At 41.3% G+C, this 18365-nt stretch overlaps 1 protein-coding gene across 1 annotated transcript in view; it reads left to right on the top strand.

Annotated features, from left to right (window-relative positions):
* Positions 1 to 469: 469 nt before the first annotated feature.
* Positions 470 to 18365, top strand: part of KCNK10 (potassium two pore domain channel subfamily K member 10) — a 65698-nt gene continuing 47802 nt past the window's right edge. Inside the window, exons 1-2 of the mRNA XM_074865224.1 lie at positions 470 to 494; positions 1449 to 1506. Coding sequence (XP_074721325.1) covers positions 1455 to 1506 — 52 coding nt within the window. The 5' untranslated portion in view covers positions 470 to 494; positions 1449 to 1454. The remainder of the gene's footprint in view (positions 495 to 1448; positions 1507 to 18365) is intronic.

Below are 18365 nucleotides of genomic sequence, written 5' to 3'. Positions count from 1 at the left end.
GGGAGAGGAGGGAGAATGCAGACTTGGAAAGCAGTGAGTGTCTGGTAATTGCATAAGGTAAAGCCAAGCGTCGTCCATTTCCCTGAAGCCCCCCGAGAGCTGAGGGGGGGGGGGCTCCGAGAGGCCTCCAGCCTCCCTCCCAGCCCCCTGCCCCCTCCCCGCAGCCTGGCCCCATCCCTCAGCTCTGCCGTGCCAGCCTTTGCCTTGACGCGAGGTGTCTGTCCCTGTCCACAGCGCGGAGAGGAGCGGGGACAGAAAGGGGAGCAGGAGTCCCCTGGCTTTCGGGGTGCGCGGTTCTGGTCCCCCAGAGCCTGCGGGGGCTCGGACGATCTCCTGCCCTTCCCCTCCCCCTGCGCTGCAGAGGCTCTGGATGCTGCCGTACTCCTGCCATGTGCTGCCGCCGCCGCTACTGCTGCGCGTAGCTTAGTCGAGCGTGTCTCCGGCTGCAAACTCCGCTAAAGAAGCCTGCATCCTCCTCCAGGGAAGGATACCCAGTAAGTACCAGCCGGGGCCTGCCCCCTCCCTAGGGCAGCCCGCCACCGCCCCTTACAAAGGGACTCGCAGCATCTCCCCACCCCCTTTTTAAGCCAGCGCAGAGGGGCTCCGTGAATTCCCTCCAAAGCTATAGGGTGGCTCCCTCCTCCTCCTCCTCCTCCTCCTGTCCTCCTCCTCCTCCTCCTCCTCTTCCTCCTCCTGCTCCTGCTCCTGCTCCTGTCCTCCTCCTCCTCCTCCTCCTTCTCTTCCTGCTCGGCTCTCCTCGGCGAGCCAGGCTGCTGCTGCATTCAGCCGGGGTGGTCCCCAGCCTCGCCCCGGCCATGCCGCTGCGGCTCACCCCCCGCGGCTGACCTTTGTTACCCCTCTAGTGCCCGGGGCTGAACTGAGGTGGGCTCATTTTTGGGGGGTGGCTGAGGCTAGAGAGTGTGTGCGCGTCTGGGAGGTGTCCCTGGGCGGGGGGGCGGCTGGCTCCCCGATCCTCTCAAGCCTGTGGGCTCGCCGGCCCGGGTGCCCCCTCAGGTGGGCGCAGCAGAGGGGCCGGGCTGCAGCGGGGACCCCGCCACCCTGACATCTGCAGGTGGGCTGGGCGAGCCAGCGGCGGGAGCCTCCCCAGGAGCCAGCAGCACCCTGGACCCGCTGCCCGTCTCAGCCGGCTTCGTTCCCGCTCCCCCCAGACCCTCTTCGGCCCTCACTCCATCCCTCCTCCGCTCTCTCTGCTGGGGTGCCTGCACCCCTCCTCACCTCACCGGTACAAACCCCTCCACTCTACTCCCCTTCCCGCCCCTCCCCACCTTCTTTGATTTATTTGTGTATTTCTTTCCTTGGCAACCACCAGTTCCTCTCAGTCAAACAGCGCAGGCTCCCTATAATTTGAAATTAATTTGTTTGACTGCAGCATTGAGACAGGAAGGTTGGGAATTTATTTAATTCTTTTTCCTCCCCTGTGCAAAAAGGAAGCGATGAAATTTCCAATCGAGACTCCAAGAAAACAGGTGAACTGGGATCCTCAAGGTTGGTGTTTCTCTATTACTATCATTACTATAATATCAACATTTATTATTATTTCTTGTGTCTAGTGACTCGTAGGAGACTATTTGACTCCAAATGGGAGGAGGCGTTGGATGCTTGTCTGCTTCCCATGTGCACTGCTCAGTGTTTCTTGCTCAATCCTCGCAGTGTGTTAGCAAACGCTCCTCAAATGTAGGGTTGGGTGGGTGCGTGGGTGAAACCTCTTCTAGGTGTAAGTTTTATAGTTCTATATTTGATATCTCGCTTCCCTCCCCTCCCCTCCCCTCCCTTTTTCTTGAGTATTTTCATGGCAAACTTGCCTGGGATGGGAGTGATCTCTGGCTCACAGCATTGTTTGTTTTATCTGTGGCTCCTTTGTTGTTTCTAGTGATCATTGTCTCTGCTAAATGGGTGATACAGGAGTGGACACAGATGTGGCTGCTTGCTCAGGGCTCCTCCATAGCAAATGTTTGTTGGCAAGCAACTGGAGCAAAATGCTGCTGCATTATAACCCGTAGTGTGGACGGTCTAAAAAGACGTATTAAATAATGGAGACCAAAGGGACCTTTAGACTCTTTACTCTGTCCTGTTACAATTGATCAGCCCAATTGGATAGTTTGATTAACTCTATGGCTAGGTTTGGAGTCTGTCTTGGAGGCTGTGTTTGTGTGATGGGGGAAGGAGATTTACGCCAGTGCAGTGGTTTTCAATAAAATGATCCAAGTGGTGTTTTAAAATAAACCATAATGAAATGCTCTCCTTTCCTGACATGGGGAGGAGGTCCATCTGCAACCTACAGAAGTGACTGAAAAAAACCCTACTGGTAATTTGTATACTGGTGTGTCATATTTCTGTGCAGTGGTACAGGAGCAGAACAACTTGAAGCCATATGCTCAGGTTTGCAGCAGAACTGCTGGCAGCCAGTCGCTGTACAGCAGTGCTTGCAGGAAATATGAAGTGATAACATGGGCTTTGATTATTCATCTTTATTCTGCAGGTTTGGTTTTAGTGGTCAATTTGTCTGTCATCCTCCATGCCCTCACATCTACAAAATGAAACATTGGAAACAGTTTCTCCCGGTGTAGAAGGAATACAGCAGAACAGACATCTTTCTGCTGAGCAGATCTGATGTGCTCTTTGAATAGTATACCCAATTAAGCTTTAGTTTAAGCTGTACTACATCTTTAATTAGGTGAGGGATGAAATCGACACATCAGACTCCTCCGTCCTCAGCTTCACAACAAACACATGGATGGTAGTTCTAACAGAGATTTGATTATTTTAATAACAGTATATTCCTTATCCTAGGGTCAAAATTCTGTGCTGTGAAAACTTGCTCTTCCCAGGTGCTTTTCTGAATGTATGTTTGCTGTTGCTTCATTTTAATACATTTTATGTGTTGCAAAATGCCTTTTAATGCAAAAAGTCCTTTCCTCCCTTTCCCTGACAAGGCACACAGGAGGCTGTACTGATGGCATTCTGTATGCATCTCCTTTGCTTGGCAATCAGCTTTAAAGCATATGGATCCAACAGGTGGTTGGTCAGAATTTACTAATGTGTCCAAAACTGTAGAGTACCATAACAGGTAAAAGGCCTCTGCCGAGATGAATCCCTGCTAAGGACTGCAGAATCCTACCAGTTATTTCCCCTCAGTGTATTGACTTCATTAGCCAGGCAGCAAGGATGCTAATGTATAGACAGGAAGGAAGCAAAAAATGTTAATTTGTAATTCTCCAAGGGACTCAGGAAACACATAAAATTTGATGGAATGGAAAAAGGCAAATTGGTAAGGAAAAGTTGTCTAAGGGCCAATCCTTTAACCAATAGAAGAACAATGCAATGACACTGTATTCACATAGTCCCACTGAAGAATTAGTGATGTGGGTAGAAGACAAGGTAAATCAGAGTTCTGTTCTTTTTGAAATGAAAAGATATTTATGTAGGTATAAATGTTAGCAAAGATCTACACAAAATCACTTAAAGCCCTAAAATGAGTTTAATTTACAATCACATATGTAGTCTGTTCTCTGCATGTACGTGTGAAGAATGATGTTATGGTTTGCATCCTATGTGCATCCTTGGAGTTAAGAACTAAAGTAGCTTTTCTCAGATACAAAGATCAACATGTAGAAAGCTGGTGGTGCAAGGGTACGAAGAGTCCTAAGTATTAAAACCAGAGCTCACATCCAGTTAATGTTCACTCTCAAATACCAGGCTCATTTCAGTGTGTATTGTACGATCATGCCCTGTTCTGATCATCAGACAGAGAACGTGCAGTTTCCACAGTTTTGTCTAGTAGGAATTGTGCTAACTTGTGCTAACAGTACTTGAAATATATCAACTGATGTTCCTGGCAAGCAAGCTAGCAGTCCAACATTGTCAGTGAGAGCTATGGTATCTCAAAGATTGTTTAGATCTGATTATTCCAGGCAATATTTTCTATAAACTATACACATTTCTAAAGGCCAGGGCCCTTGCTGTGGAGATACGGCTGACTGGGGACTGATGGTGTTGCTGGTTTGAACCCAGGTCAGAATGATAGTCATTGAAAAGAATTAATGCTCAAAGTCCATAACGCTGACTGAAATATAAATATTTACATAGATAAATAGATTAGAATCTTCTGGTAGCTTTCATCTGGCATAAAACTGATATTCTCAGTTCACATCAACAAATACTAATATACCATACAAAGACTTTGTGGAGAGAACAGGTTTAAAATAATAGAATTGTCATGAGGGATGGTGTCTGAAACAGACAGCTAATTTCATAAACCTGGAAGTATAGAGGTTCCAGATTCCTCCAGTGAAGTGCCCTATCATCCCAGGCAATAAATCTATATAATCCCATTAACCAACAGATCAAACTCCAACCCAAAAGTCACTGGGACTTGTCCCTAACAACCCAATGTTAAATATGTCCTAGAATCTCATAAATATTGATTAAAATTCATACTATTTATATACAATCAGTGAAAAGGTTAAAAAATGAGTAAGAAACACAAGCAGGCACCTCAAGAATGTTTTAGGGATGGTTGGACACACTGAGCAGAGATACAGGATCTTACACTACCTGGTCTTACATTTTAAAAAACAAGCCTTGTCTTACTGGTGGAATCAGCCAGGATATACGCAATGATAAAACATTTGATCTGCCTATCACTGATTTTTCCTTCTCGCATTTGGTGCAATTCAGGTAACACAATAATAACTGAAATTAGTGAAAGACCAGATTTTTAGTTTTATACCTCATACAACTTCCCATCTATACTTTTCAGAATATGAGTGGCTTTATGGCAGCATATGAAGACATTAATTCTTGTAATTGTTTTTCTTATCTCTCCTCTTTCCTGCATTCCTCCTGCTGTTTGATATATCCACCTGTTGTCCGTGCTTAAATTGGCTTATAATGTCTTTGCACTTACATTTTTATACAGTGCCTAAACCACAGTGGGTCTCTCATCCTGACTGAGACATCTGGATGTTACAGCAATATCATTTTTTTCCCCTACAAATTATCTGCTTAAAATTGCTGTCTCTTTGTAGAAAAGAAGGATAGATGAGACTGTTTCCAATATGCTCAGAAATTATCCCAAGCATGACTGTCTTGCAGGGTAATGGTGAAATGTCTTTTCCAAGGGAAGGATGTCTATTTTGGTGATGCTCTTAGTAGGCAGAAAATGGAGTTCAGTCTTGTTCCATTTTTGCTGTCATTGCAGTGATATGGATTGTCAAAGCCTTTTGAATTTCCAGGTAGACATTTATCTCTATACCGACCTTTTGGAACTCTGAAGTTTTGATACAAGTTCCTGCGTCTTTTTACAAAGACATTGTTTGTGTAGGATGGCTTTCTGCAGTTTGGAACCCTAAAATCATGCATTTATTATAATCCTTACATTTAGCATGGGAGTTAGTGGTCTGTGGGGAATTCAAGCTGTGGTTGAGAGTCTGGAGTTCCTCTTCAGATTTTGCCACTGACTTACTGTTTACCCTTCAGTAAGCCACTTACCCTTTCTTTTCCTCCTTTTTTCCTTGACTGCAAAACAGGAATATTAATACTTCCCTAATGCACAAGGGTGTTGTGAAATATAATTAACTTGTTTAGAGCAATCTAAGATCTGCTATTGAAAGAAGACCATACGTATTGCAATCAAATGCTAAAGCAATTAGGAGGGAGCAAAACAGCCTGTCATCATACACAGATCACATCAATTAAGAAATAAGGTTATCTCTGCACTTTACAGCTAGAGGAAACTAGTATTACTTGAGCCTCTTTACAGACACTGAAAACTCAATTGAGTTTCCTATTAGAGGTATCTAGAGACGTTTGATATTCCCCAGCTGCTGCTCCAGGGGGGCTCAAGTCTTCCATAGGTTCTGTGTCACCTACCATGGGATTTCTCACTTCACCTGAGACACCTCAAGCAGCAGTGGACGCCTATATGTGGGGCAACTGAGCTGAGTCTCAAATGCCTTCATGCAGGTATCAGGATTGGATCATCCCTTGATGACTGTTTGTTGCAAACATCTTCAACATCAGCTACTCATATAAATTAAACTGATGCTGTCTGCAGAGTGTTACAAACTGCTGCAGTTCCTGCTTTTTCTGTCCTTTCAGAGACCAGTGCAGAAGGCAAACTTAAAGGCATAGATGAGTAGAATGAGAGTGTTCTTTTCTGTCCTCTGTTTTCAAGAAAGTATATGAAAAGAAGTGGAGTGAAACTGTGAGCTAGACTGTCTTTCTGCCCCAGTTCTTAGTAGCTCAGTATAAGAAGACTGCTATGGAAAGCTATAATGTGCAAAAAAGTAGCTCTGATCCCAGCAAATGACCCATGGTCAGCAGGATACTGACCATGTGCTACTTGTATCACAAAATTGTATCGGCTACTGACCCAAAATCATATTGGCTAGTGACCCATCTGATAGACCAGGACTCTGCTGGCTTGCAGACTCTAAGCATGGGTTGCACAACAACTGCAAGGAGTTTATTTTAAAGAGAGATTTGAAAGACAATAGAAATTGAATAAACAGGAGGACACTTCTGAGAGTGCATGGTGTAGGCACAATAGTGCCAAGTACAGTAAGGTGGAAAATCTGAAGAGTTTGGAAAACAAATAGAAGAGAATGAAGAAATCAGAACTTTACTAAAGGCTATGTGGAACTTGCAGGGGAGGCAAATGAATACTTGGACCCTAATGTGATAAGAGATAGGAAGATATGACTGAATTAACAGGAGAGGAAGAAAGACAGCAGAGAGCTATTAGTTTCATCATTGTTGTCTTTACGATGCCCTGGAAATGGAAGAACTAAGGATTCAGAAAAGTAAAATTAGTAATAAGAAAGTGGCAGAGTGAAAGGCTGGACAGCAGCTTTCTTAGTAATAGTGAGGAAAGACTGAACTCTAATCAAGACAAGAAAGATGAAGGGTAGGGTATCATTAAAATGTCATCTGTACTGTGAGAAAAAGGGAATGAAAAGAAACAAAGGCAATATGAAGCTGTAAGTCTAAGACAGGCAAAGCAGTAGAACTATCAGCAGTGGGAGAGGTTAAGACAGAATTATTATTTAAGTGAAGAATACCAATGCTATTTTTTGCCACATATGTACAAGAGTAATCCATTAATAGGCTTTTGGACTGAAAAGTCCCTTGGGCAGCTCTTGAAAACTGATGCTACCTGAAGTGATGGAGTTTGCTTTTGGGAGAAAGATTAACGATATCAATTGTAATTGGGTAGGTTTTGGTTTAGCTTTTGACATTAATGTGGATTTATGTAGCTAGCGTGTGGACTATATCAGCTTCAGACAGAAGAGTGCATATATATGGTGATACAGTTTAATTCCTTCTCTCTTGACTTAATCCAGAGCTAGGAATTTTACCACTCACTTCAGTGCGAGCAACATGAGATTCCTCATTTTAAAAGTATCAGAACTGTGTTGTCCCCACAGGCATTACTGAGTTAAAAGTAAAGAAGTGCCTGGAATCACTGGGAGAACAGGGGGCCTAGATGTTGTGTTGCAAATAGGGTAAGTACCTGGAGTAAAATGGGGATGGAACAATGAGGAGGTCAAGATAAGAAGGGGATAACAAGCACACTAGTATTATAGAATAGAGTATTAGAGAATTCAGTGTGACGGGAATGCCTACCCTTTATTTTGTAATAATCTCAGTGTAACAGCAAAAGCCAAAGTAGAGACTATAAATGCTAAACAGTTGTCTGTTTTTTATAGAATTTTTATGTAAAAGAACTGGCATTCAGCAAAAGACTAAATACTACCGTTTAAAATACCTTGTTATAGGAATACTTCTGGTTTTTCTTTTCTGTAAGAAATTGAAAACATCCTGGGACCTGGCCTTTATCAGACCGGCTGTTCATATTCTGGTTCCTGAGACATAGGTTATACTTCTATTGTTTGTCTATAAAGCATGTATATGAAAAGCATTTTAACTATAATGGGAAATGTGCTCTAAGATGAACCCGCTGACTTCCATAAATAACGTGCCATGCAGTTCTCACTGGTTACCCCAATGAGATAAACTGAGAGAGAACAGCACATATCATATACCCTTGTACTTCAGGGTGGTAGTACCAATCATTATGATTGTGATTATTATTATTATCCCAACATACTTTCTGGGCTGCTTTTCACAGTTACAATCAAACATTACACAGATTATTTAAACAAAATGCTATTTCAAAAGCGAGCTATAAATCTCTTACCATGTTAATGAACCACAGAATTTAAGGGACATTTCCTTGGTCTGGGAATGCTGAGACCAAGAATTCAGATTTCATATTTTCTTTAACTGCTAACACAGTTCTTATGCTATTACAAATCTTATTAGTGGCAAAGTGTCCCAAATGGATGTATTATTATGTGTTATTCAGATGTCCCAAAATACAAGCAAAGGAAATCGCTGGTAAGATTTTGAGGTTAGAGTGGAAGTTTTGGTGTGGCTATATCTCAGTGTTGGAAGTGGAAATGAAAGCGAGTAAGGTGATAGAATCTGTTATGAAAAACTGTATAGAGGGGAGAAAAAAAGATGGAAGAGACTATACAAGCCTGGCTTAATTTTATTTTTCTGGTTTTAAAATGAAAGGGGAAGATCCTCCTGACAGCTGGAGTTGTGACAAGGGGCATGACATGTAAGATATATGAAAGGGATTGAAACTTGTTGCATTTAGGATCTGGAGTCCTGAATAGGGGTAGTGATCAGCTGCAAAGTCTGGGTGTGGGTTCATTTTTTTAAAAAAGTCCAGACATAATTAGGTCTAGCATTTTGTTTGAGTTTGCTGCTTGAAACCTTAGAGGACATTTGAAAAGGAATAAAGTCCTACCAAGGAGAAACAAAGGAAAGCTGCTTCAGGTAATGTAGATTGCAAAAGAATAGACCCAAAGTGTAACCGGGTCTGATCTGCTGCCAGAGGTACAGAAAATGCAGAAAGAAGAGTGTATCTGTAGTAAGGCTGAAAATGCTATGAGAAAAAAATGGGTGGACATAAAGACAAGTTTGGCTGCCTCCAACTAGAATTCACTGTTTTCAAGCACATGATGTTCTTTCTACCTTTCAGAAGTAAGCACACAATCTAGGGCATATTTTTTTAAAAAAGGAGTATCTTTGTGTTCTCTATTGGTTCCTCAGGCGTGTATCAGGGTCTTCCCCTGTGAGCAAAACTAAAGCACAGTATAAATAATCTTATGGACATATTACAAAACATCTTAATCTCATGAAGTATCTTTAATATATGATGATGTCTTTATTTGACTAGTCCTTCACTGGAGAAGCATGCTTATGTTTCTTCTGTTTGTTCCTTAATTCTGCCCCCAAAGAGATGCATTCAATAGATCTTTAAATTGTTTCAGTTCTCTGTCTTTCTGATTACCCATAGATTATGCATGACTGTGTGACCTTTTTCTGCTGAAGATAATAGACTGTTTAAATAATAGGGAATAGCAAAAGTTAACACCCTAAAAACCATCTTCTTACAAAGCAATACAAGTTATTTTGGTACCACTATCCTACAGGATCATCACAGTGCTTTAAGCATCAGGCTTTGAGTACCTAGATTTGTTAGAGCCATATGTTCATATCTCAGCAGGACTGACTCATCTTTTCTTCCCTAGGAAGGAAAAACAACATGTTACTGACTTTACTGGATGAGGATTTTGGATTTTGGCACCTTAAACTTGTGCCACTGAGATTCTTAAGACTTGGTGATATGCTGTTAAAGGGTGCTTGGATGATTTCCCTCTTACTCAATACTGTAATATAATAGTACTGGCATGATTTGAAAACAGCAAATACATATTGACAGCTTGTCTAGGGCTTTTATCCTCTCAAATTTCAGCTTTTCATTTTAAAGAAACAAAAGGCAGTCACTGGCTACTATGTGTGAAAAAGCTCAATGATGGAAGAATTGTAAAAGAAATGGTACTGCAGAAACTCCCAGCTGAAAAAAAGGAAGCAGCTCACACATCTCAAAGACATTCCTCTAGCTTGACTCAGATTCATCACCGAGTACTTAAATGTTAAGACTGCTAAGTTTGGATTGCACAAGAAAGGGTTGTGCAGAGAGGCCTTTGGAAGCAGCAATCATGGCAGCTACAGAAACAACACCAGAGCCACCTCTTCATGATGCTACAGCCACCATATTAATTTGCCTTCATGAGAAGCAGAGTTCATTACTGGGTTACAATGATATACTGACATGTAACCTTGTGACCCAAATTTCTCATTGCTACCAGATGTTATTTGTTGATTCAGTTTTCTAAAAATAGTCATCTGCTGCTGTTTAAGGGACTGTAAGACAGCTGAGACATTTACATAGGCCTGGTATATATGATAATGGACCTAAGGGAGACCGCTGCCCTTCTGGAGCAACAGTTTAAGGCCAATTAGGATATCATAGGACCTCTCACTTGGTCCTATATAACATGGATGTGCATTTAAGTGTGACTTAGTTGGAGAATAAACCACCTAAATATAGGTAGGTATCTGAAATGCAGAGGTATTCTAAGTTTCTAAGGACCTGCTATGGTTAGGTGATATATAGTCAAATATGGTTTCTGGAACCTGGAGAACTTTCAGTGTGTGTCTGGTTCCAGGGTCAGCAGAATCACTCTCCAGGCTGCTCTGACCAATTTGACCATGTCTATATTGACTCTAATGGGATGTATTCCAAGTTACAGCAAAGGAAAGAAATGAGACAAGGCTTGTTCCTGCTCATATTTTGAACTTCAGCTCAAATGACTTTGGGTAGCTTCTCACTAGGAGGATTTAGGGCAGGTATACACCACCTTTTCCTGTTGGATTCATTCTCAGTTTGTGCACGCTTTGGGGTTACAAGAAGTTACACCGTCATGGCTAGTGCAGCTCTGCTGAAAGCGATAACATACTACTTTGATCTTGACATTACTAGCAGTGATTTAATTTGTATTCACCATCTCTGAGTGCAGGAGAATGAGTTCATGTCTACCTGTTATGCACTGTGCAGGCATACTTTTGCTTATGTGAAGCTTAATTGTGGACAAAACTGATTAGAGGGCCATAGCTGTCTCTTTTGTAAGTCTGATCTGTGAACGCATGTAGCTACATGTCAGTGACGCAGTATGGCAACACTGTGAACTACTGCGAGATGTTAGAAGCCATGCCATATCAGCAGATGCCATCCTTGTGTAGCTATAAAGTTTTATCATAGTTCAGATTACAACTATATTTCTATAGTATTATCTGAATAGAAGCTGAGCATGAGATAAGAAAAGTCTTGTGTAATGCAGTTGTTATACCAGACTCCTTATCATCTAAGATACCCTAAATTATATACTAGATAGCAAACTCCAAGCCAGCTTTGAGCAGCCAGAATCAGCCTGGCTTTGACCTGGAGCTCTGTGTGCCCAGCCAGCCTCTCAGTGACACCGTTCATCTGTTTTGTTTATGATATAGTACCGTGAGCAGCATAATGGGTCTGAAGTCTCTTTAACCTACTTCCTTTTGCTTACTTGAGCTCTCTTTGACTCACAGTCACTTTCTAATAATTGTCTTACAGGCAGAATGGACAGGTAGATCATTCTGACTGTGGCAGCTTTACTGGTGTAACTTACACACCAACAGTGTAAAGAAAAGTGTGTATGTTATAAAGAATTTAGAATAAGAGAAAATAAAAATTACCATGCTGAACAAGTGCATTTCAAACATCAACTTTCTCTTCCTTGTGAAAGATCTTTTCTGTACAGAGTAATTTTGTAATAGCTATCTTATATTATATGTTTTCTTCCTCCTGTTCCAGAATAGGTTTTCAAAGTATTGAAAAGCCTTCATTCACTTTAAATAAGACTGTTACTGTATATAGGAACTTAAGAGCGCTAAATAGACTTAATCCTCAGGATATGCAAATAGTATAGCTCCAGTGAACCAAAAAATAGCCCAACTGATGTGCTTCTTACAAGATCTGTGACCATGACCACTTGATGAAAGATCCACTTTTATTGATGTTGCCCAGAAAATTTGAGAAATTAACACTTAATTGAAGTAGTGGATCATTAATGAAGTTTGCTTGAATTCAAAGTATTTTTCTGTAGATTCCAATCATTAGCCAGATTGGGGAAGACACCACTAGACTGATGCAGAAATTCCTACTTCTTGTTTTTACAGTGGAGCTGCAGTGCGAGATCTTTAGGTATGGTCAGTAATGTGCAGATACACCTGTAAGGATGCCCCAAGAAATCTTTGAAGGGGAACAATTAGTGCTAATGCTGTTCTTATTCTGGAGTTAGAGGTTATATTGCGTGTGTTTTTCTGGCCTTATATGTGAAAGATCTGTCCTTGGCTGTTAACCTAAGAGAGTCCTGCAGGAGATATTGTACTGCCACTGCTGAGCTATGTGTTGGCATCTCACAGTTCCAGTCTATACTATAATCAGTGGTGCTGCTAAAGTCCCCTTTGCATAACTGAGGTGATCAAGAGATTCCTTCACTCCACTGTTAGGCTGTAACCCTGGCAGACAGCCAGCATCAATCACATTTCAAATGTAGATTAGATAGCTTCCTGCTAGGAAGGCCAGCATGAATCTTTGCTTTGTAGTTTGTCTCCTCCACTTGCTTGTCTTACCACTAGGTTTCTGTCATTAAGAATGTTCCTTTGTACACAGACCTTCTTATGCTACGTTGCAAGACTTAGGTTTCCTTCACTGGTTGGTCTGGCCATGAGACCACTGGCTGAATTTCTTTTGTGAATCCTTGAGATGATAGGATATTTGGAAGATCCTGGTTCAGCTGGTCTAGCAGAAGGACACCAGCTAAAACCCTGACCCTACATCATCCTATGAGCACTTTGAAGGAAAACACCTTGAACACCTGTGGTGGGAGAATCAGACTCTTCCTAAATGTTACTGGAATCTTGGGACACTTCCTGGTGAGGAAAAGTAATCAACTTGTTTCATCCAATGGCATGTCATGGTGCAATGGAATTTTTAAATCAGTCTTTAAAAAGAAGACTGTTGATAAGCAGCAGCATCACTGCTTCAACCTGTCTGTTGTTCATTGAAGGGTGAAGTTTGCAGAGAACCAGAGAGCAGCTATTTATGCCTTGGTGCTTGTACTTGAGGCTTGTGACATACTGACAAGAAAGCAGTTTTTCTATATATTACCTAATAAGGAAAAACAACAGTATATTCATCTCTTCTGACAGGAACTCTTTTTCACAAAGTCGTATCTATACTCAAAGATCTTGAGCCAAAAACACTTGCTTCCTATTTGGCTCTTGACAGAGCAGACACCTGCATGTATTAGAACTCACAATTTTAGCAAGAGCAAGAAATACTGGATCTAATGCTAGGAAAACCTGTTTTAGTAGTGATCTATTGGTTTTAGTCTTATTGCAGAAAGGGAAAGGTGAGAATTTTTCTTGGGTTTCTCTGTATTCAGTTTCTCTATAAATAGCTTCATAAACCTGATGATAGCACTGCTGCCAGTGAGTGTGTTGGAACAAACACAGTCACCAGTCTTGAAGCAGAAGGGCTCCTTATTTGGGACTTGCCCCTGTCAGTCACTTCTAATCACCCCTCAACTCTTCCTGGTCCTCACTGTAATGCTCTTCTACTCTATTTCCCATTTTCCAATACCTGAAGTTCATTGATGACTCCTGTCACATGTGAGCATGAGCTTGGCTCGTTGCTCTGGGCTCAAGTGTCAGAGGCAACGGGGAGGGTAGCTGAGTGCCGAGAAGAGGAACTGAGCTGGGAGTTACGGGTATGCTGCCTCCCACGCTGCCAGCACGGTTGGAGAGAAGTGAGGGACAAGAGCAGATGGATGGATTGGAGGAGGGCAGGGTGGAAGAGAGGTCAGGAGAGAGAGAAAGCAAAGCAAGGGGAACAAAATTCGAACTGCCCTCCAGCAGTGTACAATCTCACTCCAGCACAAGACAAATCTCCCTCAAGTATTCGTCTGGACTTGGCAGCTCTGTAAGTAGTGCTACAAATGGTGTCAGTAGCAGTGCATCTTCATGTTAATGCCAATAAGTGTTAGCTAGGAACCACCCGAGGACTGCTGTCCTGAAGCCAAACCAGAAAGAAAAAACCGAAGATGCTTTCAGCTGTTCCTGGAGTTCACGTCCTGCCTTAGCACATCCATTCTTTTGACCAGTGAGCTGTCACGTATGCCTTAGAAAAGTGCAGTGCCTGGGAGAGGGAGGAGGGAGGGGAAAGTATCCCAACATCCCATGACCGTGACTTTTGCAGAGATTTTTTTAATGTCAGTGGATAAGTTCTGGCTGAAACCTGTGCAAGCCAGCCTTGGGCTTCCTGTTGTTTCCCTTCCATTAGCATAGCCTCAGTAGGCAGGAACTCTAAGGCTGTGTTTGCAAGAGAGTAACTCTTGGGCAGTCCATTTTAGGTTTGTGGGCAGGCTCTGACTGCGGTTCTGACAGCAGAGAGGCTGGGTCAGAATCTGGAAGTTCTTGTAAATAATCAGCAAGAGCAGCTTACACATAGGTATCATATTTTTCCTTTATAACCAGCAAAAGAAAGGAGTCTGATTTATGGCTGTCTATTAATCTTGTAACAGACAGACCAGCATTTTGTCATGTATAGTGAAAAAGAACATGTCTCCTAAGAGAACTTGAAGATTTGCTAATACATTGATGACAAATCATCGTACCTGCTTGATGCACATATGACAAAGACCTTGTTTTAATCAACTTTCAAAATTACTCTGGAATTTAATTAATTTGCTAACATCTCTGTGGCAGTGTTTGCATGAGACAAACTGTGAACACATACAGTATTGTTTTTCCTCAGTGTCATGGGGGTTTATTTATTATTTGTGAAATGCTTTGAGATATTTAGATAATCATGAAAGATTATTACAGATTTGACACAACTGATGCAAAGAGGTGTTGAGATGTATTTGACTATTTTACACAGAAGGGGAGGGAATTTCAAGAGCATTTTCCTTCTGTGAGGCAAGACTAGAATATCAAGATGAATGATTTTGAATTGTTCTTTTTTTTAATACCCTTAACATTTCACCAGTTTGTTTAGAGATCCTGGATGATGAATACAAGCCTACAACATTAGGCTGTTTTTCTTTGTTACCCTTCACTGACAGCTTTTCTTCTTGGGTCCATAGGAGTGTGCAGGGCACAGATTGAAAACATTGACCTAAATGATTTCTGGCAGATGATTTTATGCACTGTTCTTAGATACTTCCAATGAAGGAGATTTCAGTATCTCTATGTCTGTTCCCATGTTTAGCTATCCCTGTAGCTAGAGTTTTTCCTAATATATAATCATCTACTACTTTGGTACAGATTAATCAGTTATTTCTTGCCCTATTCTTAAGGGATCTAGGAAATAATTCATCACTGTTTTCAGTTAGTCAGTGTCTTCTTATTTTCATTTGTGAGACTACAGTTCACATTTTTACACTTAGTCCAAGCAGTGTTTTCATTTATATTAACATGATACTTTGGGAAGTTGCAATGAAAATCAAAGTGGGTTGTTGAAAAGATAACTGTGTTGATAACCATTTTGTGTCATGGACAAATGACATTTGAATATGTGGTGGAGTTTGATTTACTGTGGTTCAAACCAAGATAAGAGATCAGTCAAAAATGATTGAAGGAAGAGACTGGTATTTCCAGTATTCTTTAAATACAGAACCACTGTTTGCCTCCTGTAGTCTGCTAACTCATTGTCTCCTTCTATATTCCTGTACTCTTAACACTCAATTACAGTGAAGCATGTCAGTACTTAGTCACCATTCGATATTTTGGTGATAAGTGAAGCAGAGAAAGATGTTGAATAGACTAGCCTTTTCTGTGCCATTCAGAGTTTGTTTCCCTTTTCTATTAGCCTGAAGAAAGAAAAACATATCTTCATCCTCACTGGTTGCTAACTATATGCAGTCATTGTGTGGAAGCCAAAAATGGACATAAAGTTAAAGAAATAAAGTACAGATGTCCAAAATAGGAGTGGCGCTTTTTGGATGCATCTTAAAACACACAGGTCTGGGAGCAGGAGAGTGGCTTTCTACTCCAGCCCTGTAGTTGTGTGATTTTCATTAAGCAATTTCATTTTGACTAGGCTATACCTACGCAGTTGTATTCAGCAAGAGTTGAGCGTTGCTGTCTGAGCTAGGCCAGCCCAAGGAGACTGTGGACTTGAACCTATCTGGTACAGCACTGTTTTGAACCAAATATGTCCTGCTAAATGTCTAGGCCTATAAACAGAAGCTCAGCACTATGCTAACAAAGCTACCCAGCTTTTCTTGGCTTGAATCTGTTTTCTGTGCAAATCTTAATAAAAGTTGGATCAGTCTGCAAGAAGGAGCCTAAAAATATTTTGAATTCCTCACATGAAAGATTAAGGAAAATTATTGTTGTTCAGCATCAGATTTTTTCAGAATGAGTTGAAAGACAGATATATGGTAATTATTGCTATTTGTAATATATTCAAGGCAGTGATACTCCTGTTCTAAACACTGCTGATGTTAGGGCCCCTGTTCTGAAGACTTTATTCTCTATGAAATAAATAATTGTAGTATTAATGAGGAAATATATAAAAACTTCTTTAGAATTGGATTTGTTGGCATAGTGAGATTTTCTGATTTTTATATGGTTAAGGGCACCGAGATTTTAGTCCTGCAGACTTTTTATTTTCATAAGCAACCATTGTGAGTTTTTCCTTTCCCTGCTTTGAAAGCTCCTTGTGAGATGGGTGCTTGAACTGCCATTCTTCTGTGTTTTAAAGAACTTACAATTAGAAATGGCAGCACCTTTCAGAAATACAGTAAGTATAAAAATGATATTCAGACCCTCCTCTCTTTCTCACTATAGTTTCTTGACCAGAATTGAATTATCTTGTACACAGTTCTTTTCTATCTCTTTAGGGAGACTAGGTTCAGAATCACTAAAGTGAAATGATAGAATAGCAGAGAGTCTTTCAACAGCCTCACAAAATCTGTTGAAAACAAAGAAAAGGGACATGGCATAGCTCAGGGGAATGGTAATTGCATAGACTTTTTAATCTTTTACACACTTGTTAAACTAATCACAGCTTGATTAATAAGTAATCTAAGCAGTCAAGTTTACCCAGCACCTGATTTCTAGCCGGTTAACATCTGCAAGCAGATTGTGATTTTCTTTTATTTTTTAAAATTGTCAGTCAGATATCACATTGTATTGCTACTTTTTCTTCATTGGTTAAGAGTGTATGCACTTCCCACCAGAATGAAATATTTAATGAATTTGACATTTAGCTTTATGCGAAAATGTATGCTGCTAACATCCATTTTCTTAAATGTGTATAGAAAATGAGTGAAATAAAATGCTTATGTGTGGGAATGAAAAATGAGACTGAAGGATGATAAAAAGTAAAAAAATCAAATCCACTCAACAAGATGAATGTTTTTGTTCCATATTGACCCAACTCCAGTAGAGAGTGGCAAAAAGGCATTATTGTTGGAAGGCTCCTTGCTCTCTCTGTAGCTAACTCATGTTCATCACTGTAGTTTAAGTCCCGATCTATACATTGATATTCTTAGGGCATGATTGCTATGGACTGATAACTTTTTCACCAAAATCCATATGCACTCTGTGACTGGTGAGACTTGAAGGAAAAACAGTGCTGAACAATACATTATGAATTGTGTCCTCATCTTTATTGCCCCTGTGCAAGGTGGGTTGACCTTGCTGTCAGATGCCCACCCAGCCACTCCTCTCACCACTCCTCCTCAACAGGAGAGGTGGAGAAAATAAGATGGAAAAGTTTGTGGGATGAGATAAAGATGGGGAGATCTCTTAGTAATTACCATCATGGGCAAAACAGACTCAATTTGGGGAAAATTAATTTGATTTATTGCCAATTAAAATAGATTTGGATGGTGAGAAACAAAGAAAAAGATTAAAATACCTTCCCCCTCCTTTATTTTTTTCCTAGTCACAACTTCAGTCCTTCACTCCAGACTCTTCTTCCTCCTCCCCACCCCACGAGGTGCAGGGGGGATAGGGAATGGAGGGTTGTGGTAAGTTCATAACAGTTCCTCTAGGCTGCACCTTCCTCCTCACACTTTTCTCTTGCTCCAGCATGGGTCCTTCCTATGGGCTGCAGTCCTTTCGGATAAACCTGCTCCATCATGGTCTCTCCATGGGCAGCAGTCCTTCAGGAAATATCAACTTGTTCTTGTCTGGGGTCCTCCATGTGCTGCAGCGTGGATATCTGCTCTGGTGTGGTCCTCTCCATAGGCTGCAGGGAAATATCCTCCACCATGGTCTCTTCCAAAACTCGTACAGGCTGCAGGAGAACATCTCCCACAGCTTCTGGAACACTTCTTTCTCCTTCACTGACCTTGATATCTTCAGGTTTGTTT

The sequence above is a fragment of the Strix uralensis genome, chromosome 4, assembly GCF_047716275.1.
Source record: "Strix uralensis isolate ZFMK-TIS-50842 chromosome 4, bStrUra1, whole genome shotgun sequence".
NCBI classification, from domain to species: domain Eukaryota; kingdom Metazoa; phylum Chordata; class Aves; order Strigiformes; family Strigidae; genus Strix; species Strix uralensis.
This window is presented reverse-complemented; position numbering and strand designations above follow the sequence as displayed.